Here is a 24,687-nt window from a genome sequence, read left to right on the forward strand (position 1 = left end):
TCTTTCTCTAGCCTACTTTGGTTACCTTTCCCCCTCCCTTAGTTTTCTTCTTCTTTCTTTCGTTTGCTGCATGTATGGGTTGTACAGCCGAATTTGATTTCAATGAGGTTTTGTCGATCTATTGTATAGACTAGATTCAGACAGTGCAATGCAGATATTGGGGCTTGTCGTCATCAACGTGTTTCTCAAGTTAATATGCTGGGGGTTTTTTAAAAACAAATTCCTTTCCAAAATTTTTCCCACACATACCTTAGATTATGCAATGGATTTTTGTCTGTCTTTCTACATTGCTCTTTCTCTTGCTTGTATTCATAATTGTCTTTGTTCCCACACATACCTTAGATTTTGCAATTTATTTTGTCTGTCTTTCTACATAGCCCTTTCTCTAGCCTACTTTGGTTACCTTTCCCCCCCCCCTTAGTTTTCTTCTTCTTTATTTCCTTTGCTGCATGTATGGGTTGTACAGCCGGATTTGATTTCAATGAGGTTTTGTCGATCTATGGTATAGACTAGATTCAGACAGTGCAATGCAGATATTGGGGCTTGTCGTCATCAACATGTTTCTCAAGTTAATGTGCTGGGGGTTTTTTAAAAACAAATTCCTTTCCAAAATTTTTCCCACACATACCTTAGATTATGCAATGGATTTTTGTCTGTCTTTCTACATTGCTCTTTCTCTTGCTTGTATTCATAATTGTCTTTGTCCTTTCAAATCAATTGTCAATGTTTATTTTCTTCTTTCCATTTACCTCTATTCTTTGTCAATGCAGAAATTTTGGATTGGTATGCTGGGACTATTCTATTCTTACAAGACTACCTACTTGTTTGAGGTTATGCTTAGGTTCTAACATGTTTATTTGTGGAATGCAGCCAGAGATTCCCTCCTGTTTTGTTGGACTGGTGTTGGAAAACTGTGAACTTCCGTATGAAAACCATGGCCATGTCATACTTGCAGATCCATCTCCTATTTTGTTTTATCCAATAAGCAGTACAGAAGTGCGTTGCTTAGTCGACATCCCTGGAGTCAAAGTTCCCTCCGTAGCCAATGGAGAGATGGCCAAACATCTGAAGTCTGTGGTTGCCCCCCAGGTAATCTGATGTTCCTATGTGTTCATGTTGACATCATTTTCTTGTGAAATTCTAGCTAGGTAAAACAGAAAACATCATATGGAATGTTTGTGACAGAATCTTTCTTGTCAGAATGGTTTGATATGATTGTATTAAATGTCATTAAAAATCCATGAGGATCTGTTTGGACTTACTCATCCATCGTGTCTATTACATAGTGCAGCCGTTCATGTACAGCTGTGTTGGATTACACGCCTTGTGTTTGTCTAAGGCTTGCTCTGCCATTTAATGAATCCAAAACCTTTTTTTGAGCACATGCTTGAGATATTAGTCCAATTTTTGGCTGATAGTCTAGAAAGACTCTTAGGGTGCCTTGTTTAGCCTCCCTAATGTGCTGGTATGCTTGATAGGAGAGGATCAAATGGGCCTCGTTCTCTAATGTAAACAGGGAGGTCTTGGCAACCATAGGGTCCAGGCAGAAGCATTTTGATCAAGGCACTTGTTCATAATTCCAAAAGGAAGAAATGGAATACTCTATGCTTACATATTAAGGTCAGTTGCAAAGATGTTCACCTTGGAGCAGAGGGAAATTATTGTATCATCCTCATTCTCTATTTCACCAAATTGGGATCCACTCTCCACCTGCCCATGTCCTCTTCAAGATTATGTGAGCCATTGTCTAACATAATAGATTCCTTTTGAAGATAGAGTTGTCCTCTTTAAGGCAATTGTAGTGGGTGTATTGTACCCTATGTCTGTGTGTGTGCGCACACACACAATTGGCATTGTTTTCTTGATGTTTTTCGTCTTTTCCATTCATCCTTGCTTAGGTCTCTCCCCTCTGGCTCAGTTGGAAGTTTTCTATCATTGTTTCTAGTCTGAGTTAGCTTTTCTGCTTTTGGACAGCTGTGAATGTACATTTTTCTTAATGCTAAAAAAAAAGTGTGTGCGCGTGCGTGGATGTGTGTGTGTCTGTGAGAGAGAGAGAGAGAGAAAGAAAGAAAGAAAGAAAGTGTATTATTGTCCACTAAAGGCCAAAATGGGCCCATGGGACATCAAGAACTCTGCATACAAGATAGCACAAAATCAACGTGCCACAAAGAAGAGGCATCGTCGAATATCATCTAAGTGCTACGCAATACAATGCAAGTGAAAGTACATAATGTCAAATCTGAGCCTAAATACAAAGTAAACTAGATGCAAGGAAACCGCCCCTGGGTGCAAAATGGGGGGATGAGTACAATATGCCAATGCAAAGATACAAGTCCAGGTGTCACGGAGTCTGAGAACCAAAATAATACTGGAAATCCTGTCCATCGACTCTGCCTCCTGCTATGAGAGTACAAATCTGAGCAAAGGTGAGGTGAGCGGCTGGTGGGGCGAGATCTCCGTGAGTAAGTCTCCTCCGAAAAGCTGCCATCATCCTGGATCGTCTGGAGATGAAGTGACGAGTACGTCCCCTATGTAACAAGATCCTGTGGTGTCTACAAACCATCTCATATGTACATCCACAGGGTGGAGGCATGTGTCCTGTGTGAGCTCTGACCTCCTCGTGCTCCTCCTGGTCTCTGTCCTCTGGTATAGCGTGTGCCTGAGCTCTATCAGGCTGGGCTATCACGCTCCGGTCTGTGCTGATGGTCTCTGAGGTAGTCTCGTCGAAGCATAGTGGCCTCCCTGACATAAAGAGCTAGGCAATGTTGATCCTCGTAGTCCATCACTCGTGAGAGAGGTCCAAAGCCATCCGTGAAGAGACAGTGGAATCTACCTCTGAGCTCATAATATAGCGGGCATCTGCAAATGAAGTGCTCCTCTGACTCCACCTCTCCCATGGTGCAACAAGGGCAGATCCTGGTCTCTCGGCCTGGTCGCCGTCCATCCTCCATGCGTCGCATCCCACCAGCCTCTATCTCGAGCTGATGCGAAGAGACTCTAAGCTGGCCAAGGGCAATCCTCAGTGAGTGGGACATGTGGATACCTGTATAGCCTGGTGGAATGACAAATCCATCCTCTGAGATCCGAAGGAAGTGGTCACGATATGTGGCCATCTTCGTCGGAAGCTGCGTGGGATAAATCCAAGTGCGATACGTATGAAGCTGCAGCAAGTCTGCTCTCGTGACCTGGCTAAGCTCGTGGCAAGTCAACTCGAGATGAGGGGCATCTATGCTGTATCGGAAGGGAGGCAGTCTATCCATGTCTAGTCCAAGAGATGTGAGCCACCTAGTGAGTCTGAAGTACCAGCAGTATCGGGCCCCAGATCGTGCCAACTCCATAGAAGATGCAAGTGCTAACCATGGCAACCGAGCTCTGCCTGCTGCTGAGTCTCCAAACTCCCTAACCTTATGCAAATACATGACCGACTGAAACGCTGCATCCAATGCAAGGGGAGTAGCTCCAAACTCTGCTAGCATGATCTCGTGCGGAACTGTAGCCTTGGCCCTAATGAGCCGAGAGAACATGATGATCTGTAACCTCTCTACTCGTCTCCAATCTGCAGCGCCGAGGTCTCCTGCCCAGAAAGGAGTTGCATACATCGTAGTTGGTCTCACCAATGTATCAAAAAGCAAGGATTTCGTATCGGGATGCTGAAAGTGGGACTGAAAACACTGACGCTCAAGATGAGCCAACGAAGCATACCCTTTACTAATCCTATCTCGTGCTGCATATGTCATGGTGAAACCGGTCCCTTGAAAACTGCCCCCAAATAAGTGTACTCTCTAACAAGCTCAATGGGCTGTCCGTCATAAGTGAAGCAAAACTCATCCGTGCTGTAAATACGATCAGAGGTGTTGAAAACCATAACCCTTGGTCTTGCCAAGGTTTACGGTCAACCCCCTGTCCTGGCAAAACCTGTGGAGTGCCTCAATATGTGCCTGGAGGCCCTGAGCAGTAGAGGAAGTGAGAACCACATCATCCGCATACATGAGGATAGGAATGGAGGATCCTGAGAGAGTAGAGCCCACACCGCCTGTCATCTGTATAAACATCTCTAGCTCATCAATATATAATCCAAAGAGAGTAGGAGAGAGCGGGCAACCCTGCTTCACCCCAATCGTGCTGCATACCTCCTCTGAGAGCCCCTCACGTGTCCGAACCCGACCAATGACCCTCTCATACAAAGCCATGATAGCCCACTGTATCTCTCCAGTGAAGCCCATTTGGCGAATCCTGTGAAACAATCTGAATCGCGGAACTGTGTCAAATGCCTTCCTGAAGTCCACGAAGCAACAATAAAGCCGTTGCCTTCGTGGCTTCGCCTCCTCTACCAGTGCCCTGAGTGTGAGGATGTGGTCAAGTGTCGAATGATCCCTGCGAAATCCAGCCTGCCCTCTGGCTCTGAGTCCTGTCATCTTGGCATGGTCATTTATACAGCTTTCCAAAACTGATGCATAGATCTTGGCCATAACGTGGCCAATCATGATGGTCCTGTGATTCGACGGCTCCATAGGGTCCCCCGACTTGTGGATAGGTACTATGGTATTGCCTAACCAGGACTGTGGTAGGGAACGACATGACGAATGACACAAGTTCCCACCGGTCCTGCGTGGATGGTAGAGCATCTAATAGATGAGGACGGAGTAGGCGGCTGAGGTTCTGGCTATATACATCATCGAACTGGTGGTTGAAATGAACCTCGTAATAGGGTTGGCGGTCATGATAACGAGGGGGGGTGGGTCATGGGAGACATTAGTCAAAGTAAAGTGGATGAGTGCATGGTCGGCAGAGGGCATGAAGGGGCTAACAGTAAGGCTATGGATGGAAGGGACTAGAGTCGGGGGACCTATGATGTAGTCGATCACGCTAGTACCACGCCCAGAAGCAGAAGAGAATGTAGGCATGGAAGACTGTGGCCACCTGGACAAGCCGTTATAAATGACCATACTGTGCGAGGTGAGGAGCTCCAGTAACTGACGTCCCTGATCTGTGGGCTGTACTGTGCAGTCTGATGAAGTCCGACAGAGGCTATCATCGTGAAATGCTGGGAGTATGACCGGATCCTCCATGAAGTCATAAGTGAGGGCCTGTCTGTCTGAGGTCCTCGCGTTGAAGTCTCCTAAAAGGATGACTTCTCCGCGATGTGAAAAATCTGCAATGTCTGCTGAGAGATCCTCAAATATGGACTGGCTTGGTCCAGTGGAAGAATAGATCGACTGCGCTGGGGGGAAGTAGCAAACTGCAATAAAAAGATCTCGCTGAGGGGCTCTGCGGCAGATGCGTACCCACAAGAATCGGGCATGTGAATCCGCTCTCTCCACTGTGATGATCCGATCGAGATGCTCTCTGTACAAAATGGCCACTCCTCCAGATCCTCTCACTCCAAATGTTCGAGTATGCTGCCTGAAGGCAGATCTCCATGTATATCCTGTCACTCGTGGCAAAGGTCTCTCTGGACTCTCGTGTGTCTCCGTGAAAAAGATGATATCTCTCCCAAAGAATGCCCCTCGTAGATTGCCTGGTTGTGCTGTAAAAGAACCATTGCAGTTCCATACAGCGATGCGTAGACTATCTGACGGGTGGTGTGTCCCATGGGCCCTGTCCCGTCAAGCGGTCGTAGCAGGAGGTGGAGGTGGGGCTAGTCTGTCATCTCTAAGCACTGTGGGAGCACGCCTCAAGGTGCCTGTGATGAGTCTGCCATCCCTGATCACTGCCCACTTGCCCTGAGCTCGGGCTGCATCTCTCTGAGGCATGAGCGCCTTGCGCTCCTCAACCTGTATCTGAGAGAGAGAGAGAGAGAGAGAGAGAGAGAGAGAGAGAGAGAGAGAGAGTTTATTGACGTCTACAAAGGACCGAAGAGTCTATGAGACTGAAATAAACCAGATACAATGAGCGAGGGAACTGAAATCTAGTGATGATGGGATGAAATGAAAACTAATAGTGGCATCTACATGGATAGGAGAAGCTTCGAGTGTCGAAGCAGCTCTTGTCATGTGGTGTCATGTCTTGTGTCTGCTATGAGTGGTTGAAGAGCTCTCCTCCTAGAAACTACGAGGGTGTCTATCAGTACCTTCCGGAAGCTGATGATAAGATGAAATGAAAACTAGGAGTAGCATCAACATGGAGATGATGAAGCTTTGAGTGTCGGACGAGCTCCTGTTATGTGGTGTCATGCCTTGTGAAGTATGTACAAGTTCCCACCGGTCCTGCGTGGATGGTAGAGCATCTAATAGATGAGGACGGAGTAGGCGGCTGAGGTTCTGGCTATATACATCATCGAACTGGTGGTCGAAATGAACCTCGTAATAGGGTTGGCGGTCATGATAACGAGGGGGGGGTGGGTCATGGGAGACATTAGTCAAAGTAAAGTGGATGAGTGCATGGTCGGCAGAGGGCATGAAGGGGCTAACAGTAAGGCTATGGATGGAAGGGACTAGAGTCGGGGGACCTATGATGTAGTCGATCACGCTAGTACCACGCCCAGAAGCAGAAGAGAATGTAGGCATGGAAGACTGTGGCCACCTGGACAAGCCGTTATAAATGACCATACTGTGCGAGGTGAGGAGCTCCAGTAACTGACGTCCCTGATCTGTGGGCTGTACTGTGCAGTCTGATGAAGTCCGACAGAGGCTATCATCGTGAAATGCTGGGAGTATGACCGGATCCTCCATGAAGTCATAAGTGAGGGCCTGTCTGTCTGAGGTCCTCGCGTTGAAGTCTCCTAAAAGGATGACTTCTCCGCGATGTGAAAAATCTGCAATGTCCGTTGAGAGATCCTCAAATATGGACTGGCCTGGTCCAGTGGAAGAATAGATCGATTGCGCCGGGGGGAAGTAGCAAACTGCAATAAAAAGATCTCGCTGAGGGGCTCTGCGGCAGATGCGTACCCACAAGAATCGGGCATGTGAATCCGCTCTCTCCACTGTGATGATCCGATCGAGATGCTCTCTGTACAAAATGGCCACTCCTCCAGATCCTCTCACTCCAAATGTTCGAGTGTGCTGCCTGAAGGCAGATCTCCATGTATACCCTGTCACTCGTGGCAAAAGTCTCTCTGGACTCTCGTGTGTCTCCGTGAAAAAGATGATATCTCTCCCAAAGAATGCCCCTCGTAGATTGCCTGGCTGTGCTGTAAAAGAACCATTGCAGTTCCATACAGCGATGCGTAGACTATCTGACGGGTGGTGTGTCCCATGGGCCCTGTCCCGTCAAGCGGTCGTAGCAGGAGGTGGAGGTGGGGCTAGTCTGTCATCTCTAAGCACTGTGGGAGCACGCCTCAAGGTGCCTGTGATGAGTCTGCCATCCCTGATCACTGCCCACTTGCCCTGAGCTCGGGCTGCATCTCTCTGAGGCATGAGCGCCTTGCGCTCCTCAACCTGTATCTGAGAGAGAGAGAGAGAGAGAGAGAGAGAGAGAGAGAGAGTTTATTGACGTCTACAAAGGACCGAAGAGTCTATGAGACTGAAATAAACCAGATACAATGAGCGAGAGAACTGAAATCTAGTGATGATGGGATGAAATGAAAACTAGTAGTGGCATCTACATGGATAGGAGAAGCTTCGAGTGTCGAAGCAGCTCCTGTCATGTGGTGTCATGTCTTGTGTCTGCTATGAGTGGTTGAAGAGCTCTCCTCCTAGAAACTACGAGGGTGTCTATCAGTACCTTCCGGAAGCTGATGATAAGATGAAATGAAAACTAGGAGTAGCATCAACATGGAGATGATGAAGCTTTGAGTGTCGGACGAGCTCCTGTTATGTGGTGTCATGCCTTGTGATTGAATGCATAGCTGAAGCTTCGTGTGGGTCCGATTGCCAGCCCCACTGTCTATGGAACATGTTCGAGATCTGTCATTGACGTCCTTGGCTCCTCTCTATGAGATGTACTCTTGGGCGATGTGGGACAACCTTCAGGATGCCAAAACAATGGTGCCCCAGATGGGATATGTGCTTGTGGGACTCGCATCCTGTTGACTTGGCATGCATGAAAGTCGTCTCGCTCTTAGCATTTTCCAGCTGTCACATCTTCTGATGTAAAGAAGAAGTTCGTGATCTCTTGCTGTCTGATGCTATGATCCGTGATGGGTCTCATGAGTCCAGACCTGAGTCAGGTGACCTCATGTATGAGGAGTGCGGCACATCGCTGGTCTGGATAGCCGATGAAGCTTCGTGTGGGTCCGATTGCCAGCCCCACTGTCTGTGGAACATGTTCGAGATCTGTCATTGACGTCCTTGGCTCCTCTCTATGAGATGTACTCTTGGGCGATGTGGGACAACCTTCAGGATGCCAAAACAATGGTGCCCCAGATGGGATATGTGCTTGTGGGACTCGCATCCTGTTGACTTGGCATGCATGAAAGTCGTCTCGCTCTAAGCATTTTCCAGCTGTCACATCTTCTGATGTAAAGAAGAAGTTCGTAATCTCTTGCTGTCTGATGCTATGATCCGTGATGGGTCTCATGAGTCCAGACCTGAGTCAGGTGACCTCATGTATGAGGAGTGCGGCACATCGCTGGTCTGGATAGCCGATGATTGTTGTGTATCCATAGGTGAAGAGGCGCAGTGCATTGCTGGTCTGAAAAAGTCGATGACTCTACTGTGTATCCTCGAATTTGGTATTATGTGTGGCATTTCATCAAGACACAATTGTCGGTGACCGATCTCCACCTTGTGTGTGTTATAGAGAGTGCATAATCTCAAATCTCTACGGCAAGCTCGCATCCTGCTTTGATCTGGAATAGCTGTGGGATGAGATTCCTGAGCTACCCCATTGTAATCCATATTGCATGGGAAGGGTGGATGTGCCGTCGGTATCTTGGTGTTTGGATGAACCCACCTTACTTAAGTGAAGAAAATGTTTATGTTTGTAGAAGGCCATCTTGGTTGCGAGTGGCTGCGAAAGGGCGATCCATGTCATCCTGTATGATTACATGAATCTTGTTGAGTCAGGCACAAGAAAGGGGTATCTAGAGAACAGTGGTATGGGGGGTTAATGATCATAGGTATGCCGTGTGATTGAAACCATTTGGACTCGTGCATACCAGCACTGTTCGTCTCCCTTCATTGACAATGATGAGGGGGATCTCCGTGGCAGTCCTGTTAAACTGCATCCGTAATCCAAACTGTCGGACTTGGTCCAGACACGCAATGACCTAGAAGAATGATATAGAATGAGGTGGCTGTGTGGAGAGGTCTTGCTGCAAGCTCTGCTAGGATGATGTCATGTGGAGTACATCCCTGCGGGATAGCATTGTGACCTATAGCCTCTCAAATCCAGTCCACATATATCCCTAGTTCAATATTTATCTTGGTTACATCCAACCTCAACCCTGAGTCCAGCTCTTAGGAGGTTAGAACAATAGTCCTTAGTCAACTGCCCTGGCTTTTCGAAGGATTAGCTAGGCCCATGCGCCTTAGGATCTTTCCCGGAAGTTAGTATTAGAAGGATCAGCTATGGACTAGACCGAAGTAGAACATGCCCCTAGTACAAAGGAGGGGCTTCTGGAATGTAAAACAGCGTTGTGGGATCTCATTTGGCTATTTCATCAATGCTGTTTCTTGTATGAGAACCGAGCTCTGGCTATAGAGTCTTGACTGCTTTTTGGAAAATATTGACCTCAAGTTCCCATACAAGGCTGAAAGTAACACAAGGAGGCTGAGCTATTTGTTAGAAAACATAGGGTAGGTTGTTTGCTTAGGGCCAAATGTACACCGCAGCAGAATATGTATACCCCCCCCCTGCCCCCAAGATCACATGATGTTAATGTGGAACACAACTTAAAAACATGTGCTTTACTTAAATGTAAGAAGGCAACCCAAATCTGAGAAGTACTCAGATGTATAGCCAAAATATAAAGACATATATATGAATCTCAAGTTGCCCACACCTCCGGAAACAATCTCTGAGGTATGGTACCAAAATAGGCTCTGTTTTGCTACACTTCCTGTAGGAAACTCTTTTTCTCTGTCACGTGCCTCTGTGACAGGCTTCAGTAGCTGCTCAAGGCTGAGCTCGGTCCTGCAAAGTTCTGCTCTGAAGGTGTACTGCAAAAAAATGTCCTTTTGCTGCTCCCGTATGCTCTGCTATAGTGTGTAGGGGTGCACCTAGGTATGCTGCAGACATAAGGACTTCTGCCCTGCAAAAGACACTCTGCTCATGTAGATCCTTAGGCTTGCTGCTGCATTCCTGCCCTCCACAATGCTCTCTAGCAGGGTGCTGGTATGCAGCTCAACTGTGCAGGGGATGCTCAGAATTGTCACTGGTGAATGTGTCAAATGACTCCAGAAGTGGGCTTTATATAGCCCCTGATCTGGCCGACCAGTCTGGACAGACTGGCCAACCCAGACCTGACAGACTGCCTAGACTGCCTGACCAGTCTCTCAGCCAAGCAGGTCTGTCCGACTGCAGACTTGGTCTTCTCTGACTGTCTCTGCCTAAAATAGGCGTGTTGCAGGCCCCTTAGCTGGGCCTGGACCTCTGCTGTTCCTGTGCAGCCTGCTGCAGCTTGCACGAATTCTTCCATACCGGCTGCTGCTGTGTGTGTGTACTTGCTGCTGTACCAGTTGCAGTGTTCATGCTCTTGACTAGCAGTGGATCTAGGTGCTGCCCATGTGGCAGCCATATTTCTGCCCAGATGGCTGCTGTGCATGTGTACTTGCTGCTGTACCAGTTGCAGTGTTCATGCTCTTGACTAGCAAGTGGATCTAGGTGCTGCCCATGTGGCAGCCATATTTCTGCCCAGATGGCAGCCTCACCCCTACCTCCTACAGGTCCTTCTACCCTCATACACGCTGAGGTGTCAACTCCATGAGCTCTCCTTATTCGGGGGCTCACGAATTTGGCATTGACGCTATTTCTCCAACGCTTTTAATCAGCTTGAAAGGCAGAACTTTTGATTAAATTTGCAGGGTTTGAGTGAATTGTTCTTCACAGGAGTATATATGCTTCAAACTGTCTTCATATTGAAAACTGGACTAAAGCTAGTTTTTTTGTTGCATTCTGACAAAATCCCAACACTTAACTGCAGATGTCCTAGTAATTTTTAGTTCTGCCACATGCTCCTCTTTTGTGGACTTGAACTATTGTAAACCAAGCATGGTGTTGATTGTGGCAGCTACCGAAGCAGTTGCAAGGACCATTTCTAGCTGCAGTGGAGAAAGGCAATATACGTTCCATGCCAAACAAAAGCATGCCAGCTTTTCCTGTTCCAAGGCCTGGGGCGCTTCTTATGGGAGATGCATTCAACATGCGGCATCCTTTGACGGGCGGTGGAATGACAGTTGCTTTGTCTGATATTGTTCTTCTTAGAAACTTGCTTCGACCATTGCGTAACTTGCACGATGCATCGGCATTATGTGACTATCTGGAAAAGTTCTACACCTTGCGTAAGGTATATATGTACCATGCAGAAATTTTCTTACAAATATTACGCGGCAGCTTTCAGATTTTCAAGTCGCCTTGCCTTTTGTTAGTATGTTCCACTGTGTCATTGGGAAATACAACTTTGGAGACTTTGAGTGCGAATAAAAATCTTTCTTAATGGTATCACTGCTATTTTACAGCCTGTTGCCTCAACGATAAATACTTTGGCCGGTGCACTTTATAAGGTGTTCTGTGCATCGCCTGATTTGGCTATGAGAGAGATGAGGCAGGCTTGCTTTGACTACCTGAGCTTGGGAGGAGTTTTCTCAAGTGGACCTGTGGCCTTACTATCAGGCCTGAATCCGCGGCCAATGAGCTTGGTGGCACATTTTTTTGCTGTGGCAGTTTATGGTGTGGGTCGTCTCCTAATACCATTTCCTTCTCCCCAAAAGTTGTGGCTTGGAGTTCGACTGCTTATGGTCAGTGATCCTGTTGTTTTCTTCATTTGAATGTGATACTAAGATGCATAAGCTGTTGATTAAAGCATGTGTTGAAGGTGTTTTCATGTAAATTGATCTTCAGGGAGCTTCAAGTATCATATTTCCAATCATCAAGGCTGAAGGTGTCAGACAGATGTTTTTCCCAAACACAGTTCCTGCTTATTACAAAATGCCCCCTCCAGAGCCTATTGAGTTTGCTAATTGAATTTGAAGGTCTGATTCTTGAATTATATCAATCACTGGTCTTAAAGGGGGTTCATTGATGGTACAAATGCTTTGCAACTATGGAGCCCCAAACACAGAATGCACACTTTCGAGTATACAAACATTGTTGATGGACTTTGGGTATCAATGAGACTGTCATGGAGGCCACTTGTATCTGTGGTATCATTGTGTACTATATAATGTCTTTTAGAGATGCTCTGCACCTGGGGTTTGAACTTATTCTTCTGTCCAAAAGAGGCTAGTTTGCAGCCATTGATATAGAACCTCCTGTTTCAGTCAAATGCCACACTCTCAGTTTTCAATTTGATCAATATTCGAGCTTTGTATTTGTATTCACAGAGGTGGCTTGAAGCTAAAGGCAGGTCGTTATAAGGGTTCACCGGATTGAAAGGTTGGTTTGTCAGATTGAAAGAGGTTGAAATATAGGATATCTACCTCGCCTTTTCTGCTAGAGGTCTCCTGTGTGCATCTATTTTTGATGCTCTAGCTTGTAAATGAGATACATATGAGGCATTAGTAAAAGGAACTTTGGAGATTCATATGTAGCTTGTAGAATGAGTGGCATGGAACTGCGGTATGTCTTAATGAAAGCTTGTATAATCACTCCCTAAGATGGACTTGTCATAGGATTGTAGACATTGCTTGATACATTGGAGAGCAAAGAAAACTGGCTTAATATTCAAGGTGGAACCTCTTTTTAATGCAATGTTTCTATGTGGGTTTAAGAAAAAATGCTTTCGTGGGTCTATGTATAATGAATTAATCATTTACATAATTACCAAGGTTTCTGTGTTCAAAGGTTTTGCAAAGAAAGATGGGTATACTGAGTTGCTGATGAAAGTTGCATGCTCTAGCGTTGCTAATTTTTGCTTATTCCTCTCAGACTCTTCTAGCCAACTCTAGCTCTTTGCTAATCTTCACTATAGTTTTATTTCCATTAAAAAATGCGTCTAGGTGAATACCATATCATGGTTCTCTCCTTGCCAATTTTAGTAGCCAAAATACAAGAGTTACCAAACAGTTGCTTGTTCGTAATGACGTATTAGTGTTTTAATGTATGCACACATATCGTGTGTACACGAACATGCACATGCCCCCACGACATAAGGTCTCTTAGGATCCGATCCTCCCTGCAAATGTTAGGGGTGGTGGTTTATTATTGATTTCATGATTTCGATAAGGTGATACATTAATCGATCCTCGTTGCAGTGTATAGAATATTGTCACATGGACTACAAATATATGAATAAGTTATCGTCATCCTTCAATCTTGCATTCATCTTGGATTTCCTTGCTCCCTTACATCAAGAATTCGGATTGAAAACAAGCAATTTTGAAAGTGTGTGAGTGGATAGACGGCACGTTTCTTTGTCCAAAGAGTTATCATTCGAGGAAACAGGCCCTTTCCTTGGGTGTTGAGATAATATCGAGAATATTAACGTTGAGAATATAAATGCCTAGAATATAAGTGTCGAGAATAAGTCTTGTGAATGGATAAGATATTGGCATATTACTTGAATGTCAATGGTCGTGATCGTAGTCGATTTTCCTTTCAGATTCAAGCTGCATGAGAAGGTAAAATTGATCGTCCTTGTCAAAACCCTAATATTTGATAATTCCAGGGAGGTCAGTATCAAATTGACATACCTATACTTGAGAGTCGTTAAGACCTTCCTTATCACCAAAGCGCTCAGAACGCACATCAAGCATGTTGTAGTGGGAGAGTTGACTCAAGTCTGGAATGCAACTCTTTGTGGGATAACCTATGCCTCTCGTGTAGAGGCTTTTGAGCTTAGGCTCGAGATTAAGACGAGCTGGAAGGTCGAGAAGCTAAGTGCTAAGAGTGGCTCAACAACAGTATCCGACTAAGAAGCCAAGTGCCAAGAGTTGCTCAACAACAGAAATTGGCCAAGGAGCCAAGTACTAAGAGTGACTCGCATCCTTTGTCTAGTCAAAGGATCAAGCACCACAGCTGCAAAACACTAGGGTCAAGTAAGAGAAAACTATTGATTACATAAAACTTGATGATCTAGAATATTTAATTACATATACTTAAGTGCATTCACCAAATGGCAATACATTGGATGAAAATTAAGTAATGCTTAAGTTCAAATCTTGAAATCTATCTTAAGTAAGGTAAGTGGTTGGTTGTTTTCTAGAGTGGGGGTTGATACGTACTCTTAATGTTTATTTGAAAAGCTATTTTGAAGGATTTTCAAAAGGAAGGCAGAAACATGAGATTCGATCTACAAAAGCATGATATAAAAGATCGTAGGCTAGAGGCAAAAATTACTTTCCATTCCTTCATGACCAAACGGAATGTTTTCTTGAGAGCAAAGTTTAATTTTTGCTTAAAGTTGCTATTGGTATATTGCCATCCTACTTTTAAAAAAACTTACATGACGTGCCATAGGAATATTTAGCATGAGTGTCTCTTATAAAATACTTACATGAGGTGTCGCAAGAACATTAGGGGAGAATTGGGGTCTCCAAAGGCCCCCCAATTAGTGTTTCCTAATTTCAAGGAATTAGTGAGGTATTTGAGGTGTACCAATGGGAGTGCTCCTTTTTGTGGGGCAATGTCATGCTGAGGTGGAGGGTGGGCAGACCTCCAAACAGTCCCTATTGGCTACTCCTCTTACACCGAGGACCACTCAAACCATCCCCCCCCCCTCAACCCATGCTTGACCCTTGTCCCATATGTACCTCCCCCAAACAAACCTACACGTCATTCAAGAGGCGGTGGGCCCTTCTGGGTGAATTTTCCCCCCCTCTCAGCTTGTGACAAGCCTGCCCCCTCCTCTTCTCTGGTCCAACTCCATTCTTTCTCCATTTTTAAAACGTGGTAACTCATTTGGCATCTTCTCTGCCCCCTCCTGCTCTGGTCCACTGTGTTTCTCCCTCTCCAGCACCTCCTGTAGCAGCTGCTCATTCTCTCTCCATTCCTAGCTATAGCACCTCCTACAATAGCAACTGCTCATCCCCCTCTGCTCTTTCTTTCTCCATTCCTAGCTACAGTATCTCCTGTAGTGGTTGCTCATCCCCCTCCTCTCTTTCTCCCTCCATTTCTAGCTACAACACCTCTTGGAGCAGCTGCTCATCCCCCTCTACTCTTTCTTCCTCCATTCCTAGCTACAGCACCTCTTGGAGCTTCTCTCAACCTTCAGTTGCACCCTGTATACCTTCTCCCTCTCTCTCCCTCTATCGCAGCTGCTCTCTCCCTCCAAGCTGCACTTTCTAGTCCACTATTGCTGTTGTGACCTCTGTACAAGCATGGTGAGGAGACCATACATGTACTCTATGCCCCCATAGGAGCAAAAATGCACTGGGTGAATGGGTGCCTTGCACCTACAGCTTGAATGATTGGATAGTCATGAGAGGATCTGCCAAGGGTCCACATAAGCTTCCCAAGAGCAAAAGAGGTGATCTTTTGCATGAATGGAAGGGCCGCATCATGAAGTTCAAGCTTGGGAAGAAAGGATTGCTTGCTAAGGTGCAACACATCTACATGGGGAAGGACATGCGCCTTCCTCCGTCAAGCAATCAATCGACAATACCATCGCATTGTAAGTTTGCATTTTGTGTAAGATTTTGAAGTGTAATGAGTCAGCTTGAAATTGTATTTTAAAATAGAACCAGTGTAATGAGTCAGTTTGAAATTGTATTTTGAAATAGCACTTGTGCATAGTAGATGTATTTCCTTCAGACTTTGAGGAGTGAGAACCAGTCGAGTGCTTCTTAGGTAAGTTTACTGCCATTCATGAGGATTTAGGAAGGCAAATGCATGCTGGAGAGAAATCCTCTGCTTTGAAACAGAGAAATATCTATTGGTATAATGCCAAGTACATTACCCCAAGGATGGCATCAGGCTATGGCCATCTTCAATGCATTGCAACACCACAACTTGAAGACATGGATTGCAGCATGGTGGACACAAGGACAATGCAATCATACAATGAAAAGATTGCAAAGGATGTGGGCTTGGCCATGAAGTTTACATTTGGCTCTAAATGGGTAAGGTTGTCTTGGTTTATGCCTTTGCACATTTTTGCTTCTTGTTTTCAGAATATCCAGATGCACAGAACAAAAACCATGTGGTCATGAAAGTGCCAACATGAGAATGCCCTTGAGGAATTGCTTGGGGTGAATTGGGGAAGCAGGTCAGGTGAACAAAAGGGTGATCTGTTTCAATGCCATAGCGCTGGAAGAAAATAGGTGGCAATTGGCTCCCCCTTAACTCTAACGACAATGATAATACAGAGGTAAGTTTATGTATTGGTTCTCATTTAGGAGATGTCAAGAATGTGACTGTCACGTCACAGTGGACTCTCAGGGACGTGCGGGAACACCTATTGGTCATGGAGGATGGCATGTTTGAGTCCTTTCAATTTACCTGAAATGGTGAAAAGGTAGGAAAGCGTGCAGAGAAGCTCGTGCATAGTGCCACTTTTATCCCTCCTGTAATATTGAAGATTGTAAACAATGTGGGGTGGAATAATTGTGGATTTTGACATTTTCCAATTAATAGTGGTGCAATTAATTTTGATGTTTTGAATGGTTTTGTTTCATGTCAATGTTAAGTTTCTTCCCAAAAATTTATAATTCTTTTTATTTTTTATATTTAGAACATTTGAGTATATATAGATTATAAAGTTACTTTAGTTTCAAAGTTTCACTATCATAGCCATAGTTCTCCTAGCTACCAAACTACCATGGATTCTGCTAGGTCTGCCTTCCATGATTTCATCTCCCGTACTCCATTAATTGATAGAGAGGAGGAGTTATTTCCAGTTTTTGATAAGAGCATAGATGTCCTAGGCACCTACTTGGGAGCCCGAGATGATTTTGAAGACCTCATCAAGTACATGCAAGACTACATCGCGAGTTTTGCATATCAACTTGATGAGTCTACAAAAAGATGGGTCCCAATTGATTATTTGAAGTACTTGTTCAATCAAGAACCCAGGTTCGTGAAGCGTTTAGATCGCTTTTGAGCCCAGCTCACACCCCTAGGGTTTAGGGAGGTGGACACTGATGACCTCCTAGCATGTGGAGTCATCGAAAACACAGGAAATAGGTTCCTATCCTGGGAAATGACCTTTATTTTCCTCCTCCAGGAGGGACAAATGGAAGAGGAGGCCTCGACCTCAAGCCCTGCCCCTGCCCCTGCCCTTTCCGATCCTCTTATTTCTGTAGATGAGCCCAACATCTACAATGAAGAGCCCATAGATGAAGAAGTTGAGGAGCGGGAAGCTGCATTGGCCCCGAAAGTGCTCTAGCAACCTCCTGAACCCCATTCTACTTCTCAAATTCCATCCACCTCGGGCACCACCTCTGTTGACCCCGCAACAATGATATGGTTTCTTGCTCCCCTTCTTGTCGATGGAGAACAATACCTCTTTCTCCATGACATAGAGGTTATGTTTGGTCTCCGGGAGGATGAAGCTCTTGGTATCCTGTGTGGATACGAGGTGGACATGACTATGCAAGAACCTGGGTTTTTGGGAGCAGATGATTCAATAGAAGAGGTTCTTGCTTTAACACTAGCCCAAATCAAAGATGCAGGAACATCAATCTACTCCGACGTACCTGATGTTCCAGAAGAAGCGTCCACATCTCACTCCAGACAGCAGGAGGCCTCTGGATCCATCCTCATTGACAAAGAGGAAGGGATTGAGCATAATGACTCCATATTGGTAAGAAACTATGAGCTTTGAATTTCTTCTCTCTTGGTATAATTTTGCTTTAATGGAATTCTAATGTAATGTTGGACTACTGCAGGAGGCATTTGAGGTCGACCTATTCTCATCTCGGTGGATGTGAAGCTTGATTTGTGGTGCACTCACACAAATCTTTCCAGTACTCCCAACCTAGGGTGCTTTGAGCCAATGTATGTTTTTCTTTATCAACATTATGGTTAGAAAAGGACCTCCTTGCCTTTCTTCCACCCATGGACACTTTAGCAGGAAGATTTTGTGTCTTTCTTGATTGTTTCTTATCCTGCTTAAGCTTCACATTACCTCCGTGAAGTCCCATTAGTGAGAGTAGTTCTTCAGCTTTTGCAAAGCATTGTGCAGATACTTGCTGTGGCCTCAACTTCCAAGCATAAACTAGATGGAGATAGAGTAACTTATCAAGTATATGCAGTTTAGCATGCAAAGTACACACGTGTACCCGCTCCAATGGAATTGGTAGAATGGGGTCCCACTTAGGATCCTTTTTGTGATGATCAGGGGCTGCACTTTGGTTGCAAGAAAGGATGCCATTTTCCCACTGTAGGCTTTCCTTTTGCATCTTCTGAGAGTGGGTGCAATACAAGCATGTCCATTTTGCATCTGCACCTGTATCACAACCATACAAGCACTTGAGGGTCTTCAAATCACCAGCTAGATGCCATTCGACTTGAAACGTTCCATGCCTGTCAACAATTAATGTTTGCCTTGCCTCTTGTCTTCGAATAATCGATGGGATGCCAGTTCTCTCCAAAACCCGCTTCAATGTCTCATGGCACTCCTTTGGGGTCTCAAAGGCTACAAGCCACCATATGTCCTTCTGGACTGAGAAACCCTGCTCAACTTCTTCATCCCCTTGAGCAAAATGCAAGGCGTCGTTCATAATACAAATGCTCACCCTCTCTAGCTTGTGCTCTTTTACCAACTGAGCTTCATCCATTTTTATAACAAATACTAGCTTGCCATCTGTACAATGAAAGAGAAATTCAGTAAGGATATAGAAATCAAAAGAAATAAAGTTGAATGTGGAGGGAATTTCTCTTACCTTCTTCTCTCATCCCATAGAATTTGACCATGGCTCTCTGCAAATTCTCTACATCCATGTACACATTATTGAAAGCATTCATCTCAAACATTTGGATGTCATATTTCTTTTTACTCTTCCAAGTCATTGTGCCACTTACACAATGGTATCCTCCAAGATTTTCTCTAGCACATTGGTTTGTTTCTTGACGTGCAAGCCTTACAGACCACGGTGTTGGCAATGGCATTGTTCCTCCATAGCAGACTTGAAAATTTTAAATGCTTCACGACTTACACCAGTAGCATCACAAGCTCCAAGCACCTCCTTTGCCTGGACGAGGCCCTTGAAATCCTTCATTACCTCTCTAGCAACTTGTTTACGTAGCCCTTTTTGTCTAGGGTCCTTCAACACTTCCATGACATCTCTTGGCTTTATTAAACTTCTTAGAACATATGAAGGATCACTAATCCATTTCCATTGTTCCCATCACATCCTCCATGAAATTCCTAAAGTAGAGTACAAACGAGTCTTAGTGGAAAGAATGCAACACCACAAATATTAATTTCATTGAAAATTTGGGAACTAACCTTGCAACCCGTATTATCCTCTTTTGGGCACCACTATTGGTTGACAATGCATCCATAGATTGCAATTGTCTTTTCCTCTCCCTCAGTCCCAAAGGTGTTCCCTTCAACTTTTGTACTCGTTCTATCGACTTTCTCCACAGCACGTTGAACTCGGCCATAGATAGACCTTTCCAAATCTTGTTTGCTTAAGCAAGCTTCTGGATTGATTCTTCCAATTCATGTCGCTCCAAGTCCAGTGCATGTGCTTTGTCACTGAGTTCTTTGTTTTGCAATTGGAGATCCTGCATACTATTATGCATTCCCAAATGTGCAAGTTCTTCTGCTCGGGCTCTCTGCACCTCACTTGCTTGCATAGCCAATGTCTGAGAATGGTTCAATCGATTGCAATAACCGAGCAATCCAGCATGTCCCTTGCCAACAAACCGAACAACATCATGCACTGTATGAAAAGGACGACTCTTTTGGGTGGCAGGGTCTAAAGGATACAAGTTTCCATCCACCCAAAGGTCAAGATGCTTCTTCCCTTGCAATCAAAGACTGTGGAGCACACTTTGAGGAGTTCCACTATATCCCAAAGAGCGTGTGCTTGCATATTCTACCTCCAGTTGTAGGTTCACATGGTACTTGTTGGATATGTCCTCGAATGGTGCCATGAGTACTCAAAGAGAGGTATCAGTGATGCAGGCTAAAATGTAGGGGAGAGCTGGCAAAGATGGAGCAGTGAGAGGGAGAGAGTAGCAAGGAAGAGGGAGGAGGAGAAGCAGATGAGGGCAAGAGGAAGAGGAGGAGAAGAGTGGGTGACAGGTGTAGAAGGGACGGAAGGAGCTACTGTAGAAGGGAGGAGGAGGGGAGAGATTCTGCAGTTGGGAGGAGCAGAGGAGAGGGATCCTAGGCGGTTGGAGAAGGAGGGGAGAGGAAGGAGGGAGGAGGAGCTAGAAGGAGGAGGAGTAGGGGAGAGGGAGGAGGGAGGAGGAGGAGCAAGATGGAGGAGGGGAGAGGAGGAGGGAGGGGAAGGGAGGGAGAGGGAGAGGGAGGAGGAGGAGGGAGGGAGGGAGGGAGAGAGAGAGAGGGAGGGAGGGAGGGAGAGAGAGAGAGGGGGAGGGAGGGAGATTCGAAATTTGAAATTCAAATTTCAAAAAGTGGCCCCCTCCCCTCATTGATGGGGGGAGAGGTGGGCTCAAATGTGGGCTTAACCCACCTAGGTTGGGCTGGTTAGGCCTCTTTGGGACCCTCCAAGCCCCTTGCATTAGCCCACTAAGCATTCCCTAATCCATTCCTTATGAGGCCCTTTTGAGACCCCAATTCTCCCCTAATGTATAGAGCCCGAGTGTCTCTTGTAAACACACATGCAAATAATGCATCTTGCTAATCTTCGCATGAGTGACAAGCTTAGAAAAACTTTGAATTTCTTCGTTGGAAGGGAGGCCCCCATCTTCTCCATGATTGGAACAGTGCCACAATGGTAGCTTCAGGCTCTACTTAGTATATCTCTTTGGCGCACTTCTACTAATTGACAAGCTTAGCAAAACTCTTAGAAGGGAGGCCCCCATCTCCACACACTATTGTAGTGGGAGCTTCGAACTATTCTTTGAGTAGCTTCCACAAAGCCAATACAAAAGTCATATTCCCCAGAGCTTCTTAGTTATTGCACGCCATTTTGTGAGCAAAATTTGATATATGTGCATGGATTAGCTGCATAGAAATCACATATGTGGAACTCTTTAGGCCACAAAGAGCCTATGTACAATTGTAACAACGTTATTGATGATCAAAAGTAGGATCTGAAGAGGTAGAGCTTCGCTCAACCACAGCGCAAGTGAAGAAGATGCTAGTCTCCTGACCTGCATCAATGTTTCTTGACTCCCCTACAGTATCTAGGAGGTGGGCAAGATCATTAGATTTTCTGCACATCTCTCATCATCTGTGCATAACCAGCCGATGCAAAAGTTGATAGAAATTCTATGCACAATTGATAGATGAACTCAACTTTTAAGCACCCGTAGAGATCACCATCACCATGCACGATAAGCTTTTCAGCGTTACATCATCTTTTCTGTCAAATTGTAAATACCAACTTTTGCACTTGTCTAAAATCTGCTAGTTTGTTGAGTTTCTATCTTTGACAATTGTGTTTGTGTATGCAACCGCCTTTTGAATCATAAGGTCCATGAAATTAGGTGTGGGTTTCCTATCTACAGGTGTGGGTTTCCGATCTACAGGTGTGGATGTTCGTGCAATCCATAGATTCACAAGCTTATGCATCTGAAGCACACTAATCAATCCCACTCCCAATCGGCAAACTTGCTCACAAAGGGCATCAAGAAGCACCCAAAGGTCGAAACCGAGAGAAGCCATGCCTACAAAGCTTATGAACCAATCCATCAAAAGGGAACTTCCAAGTTCAGCCCTTCTTTCACGAGATATCCCACCTGAGCCATTAGTTTTGAAATTCACCTTGGCAAATGACTTTTGATCATTTCAAATGAAGTGGGCACACTACCTTTCCAGACCCTCTCATCCATTTATCTACCAAGCCCATAGAATTTACTGGTGAACTTTCCACAAAGCTCGCTTTGAGTTGTCTAAATGGAAGCCTTTTCTTCTCATCATGTAGTCATGTACTAGAAGATTTTTAAGTGTTTACTTTGGAAGAGAGTAGCTTACTCATGTGACGGCAACTTCTGTGGCCTTAGCACATATCAAATGCAATGATTTCTTCTGTGTTCATAGCCTACATATTCTTGTAAGTTGTAGCGGTCCAATGAAGGTTATAGAATTGACAACCGTAAATTCATCGGAATCAATAGTTTTGAGAGTTTTGCCAATTTCGAGAAGAGGCAAGGTCCCAACAGTTGGAAGGGGGAAAGAATCCAACAAAGTAGTGTATCTGCCAGAAAGAATAGTGGTAACGGACATGCATCCAACGTTAGCCAGATCCTTAGAGTGTTCAAAAAAGAGATGATGCCACTATCCTGTAATTTGAACATCGTGCTCTGATGATTATTATTTGCCTCACAATAGTAGCTACTTATATAGGAATAACACTAAATCCTCCTGACGTTACATCTATTTCCAATATATTCATAGGAAAAAGGGTGTCATAGACCTATTAGCAATATTCTGTGCTCTTTGAAAGACACCTCGAGGTGCCTATGTGCTAAATCTGGCTATCGTATGGTATAGTAGGTCAATTGTCATGCAAAAGAGGAGTTTGCATAAGATGGGTAATATAGGGTGTGTGCGTATCCATAGGCGTTGAGTCACGATCATAAACATTGGACATTTCATGCAAGAAATTTGTGATGGTGGCGTGAGAAACTGTTTGGCTGTTCGAGAATAGCTCGCAATGATCTTGAGCTATAGTGGCATTTGCTTGAGGTTTAATGCCTTGCTTTCATTTTGCCTTAGTCGATGAAAGAAGCATTAAGTTTTTGAGAGAGCAAAGTAATGCCCACGAAGAGAAACACCTAGCAAGCATTACGAGACTTGTTTGTTGTCTGCAAATAGCTTGATGTATACATTTTTTAATAATAAAAAGCCACAAGCCTAAAAGCTACCGGATATAAAAGCATTCCAAAATAAAGCAAAATTCACACGGTTAGATCTTTATGAAATCAAGGTTCAAGATTGCGACACGTGGCTCAAGGCAAAAGCTCACAAAATGTAAACTTCCCCCTAGGCTGCCTGTCATAATGAATTGGCTCAAGTATTAGCAGTCCATCATATCACTCGAGGACAAAGCACATTGATGTTAAAGAACACTTCATCAGAGAAAGAGAATCTCTTGGGTGGTGACATTGCATTGCAACCTTGTGATTGCAAAGACAATGTTGCAAATACCTTCACCAAATTGCTTAGGATAAAGCTTTTCAAGAAACACAGATAAGCTCTTAGTTTAACCCAGGGGAAGGACAAACTCATCGGAGGGTTGTGATGGAAAGTAATGTTTGGGCCTTCTTCATTCCCTATAATCATCATTTGAGGGAAGGCCTATTTCATGAGTGTTGATGTTGAGGAAATGTGTTGATGGTTCATCCCAAAATCATGTTTCTAATGTGCATAGAACTAACACAAAAGAGTGCTAAAAGCACAAGGGTTGGGAACTCTAACCGTAACCCTAAAGGAATATGTATATATTCATTCTTTTAAACTACTATATTGTAGAGTTAGTCATTTATGTTGGGAACTCTAACTATAATCCTAACCCTAACCGCAGAGGAGTATGTATATGTTCACTCGTTTCAACTAGTATAATCTACAATCAGTCATTTGTGTTGTGCTTGCTACTTGTTCCCTCTCTCCACATCTCCGCTCTTGTCATCTCCCCCTTCATATTGTTCAGTGTGGAACTCCTAATACATAAAATTTCCACCTTGAAACTTCATATATGCATTAAGCGTATAGAGTGCCTTCTATAGCACCTGCTATCTTTTGGTAACTTTTTATAGTCTTGATTAGAACAATTGGGAGGGAAAGAGACAGTGGTCAAAAGCCAAATAATCCCTTCATACCACTGATCATCATCAATGGTTACGGATGAAAAGAGGTTAACGTATAGATTCTTATATAAATCAATTAATGCAATTTTGAAATTAGAGCATCCACCCTTTACAATTTAAAAAGTGAAACGATACTCCTATAGCGTTGTCCGCCACATAGCCAATCTTCCCATGGGGTTGGGAGATTTCAAAGCTTGTTTAGCATGAACCTATTTTGTGATACTTATAAAAGATAAAACCATTACATAATGCTTCAAATTATCTATAACAAGCTATCAATAAGAGTCCATGCTTGTTGGCCATAGAGTACCTCATCTTCCTATCCAACATTTGCCTAGAAGCATATTTGATTGGATACATGAACCTATCTTCCCCTTTAGAGGATTACCATAAGAATAAAAATGTTGAGATATAAAAACCTTGGGCCAATGGCTATATCCAGTGGAACGTTGCCTTCATTCCCTACTAAAGAATCTTCAGCCCTAGTGGTGTGACTCTAGGCCAACAGTCTCCAGAGGGCCACCATCTACGTGCTTTGCTCCATGCAATAAAACTTTGGTGTCTTGAGGTAAAGTATTTGTGCTCCGCTACTTTAACTCTAAGACAGCTGAACATGCCCTAAGCTGTAGATTACCAGGAGTGTCTTGTTCATCCATAGAGAAAGAGAAGCTAAGTGCCCAAGGGGTTTGGCAAGACTCCTCGCACAGAAATGTGAACGGAAGCAAACTCAAGACGACGAAATGACTTCGGATGGGTGGACAA

The 24,687-nt window shown here is 44.6% G+C and overlaps 1 protein-coding gene across 1 annotated transcript in view; it reads left to right on the forward strand.

Annotated features, from left to right (window-relative positions):
* LOC147896277 (squalene epoxidase 3-like) overlaps nucleotides 1-12,784 on the forward strand; it is a 28,109-nt gene extending 15,325 nt beyond the window's left edge. Inside the window, exons 5-8 of the mRNA XM_087382338.1 lie at nucleotides 871-1,089; nucleotides 11,111-11,386; nucleotides 11,559-11,837; nucleotides 11,941-12,784. Coding sequence (XP_087238464.1) covers nucleotides 871-1,089; nucleotides 11,111-11,386; nucleotides 11,559-11,837; nucleotides 11,941-12,063 — 897 coding nt within the window. The 3' untranslated portion in view covers nucleotides 12,064-12,784. The remainder of the gene's footprint in view (nucleotides 1-870; nucleotides 1,090-11,110; nucleotides 11,387-11,558; nucleotides 11,838-11,940) is intronic.
* The last annotated feature ends 11,903 nt before the right edge of the window (nucleotides 12,785-24,687 follow it).

This window comes from Dipteris shenzhenensis, chromosome 12 (genome assembly GCF_047967505.1).
Source record: "Dipteris shenzhenensis isolate YYH24624 ecotype China chromosome 12, Dip_SZ_1.0, whole genome shotgun sequence".
NCBI lineage: Eukaryota > Viridiplantae > Streptophyta > Polypodiopsida > Gleicheniales > Dipteridaceae > Dipteris > Dipteris shenzhenensis.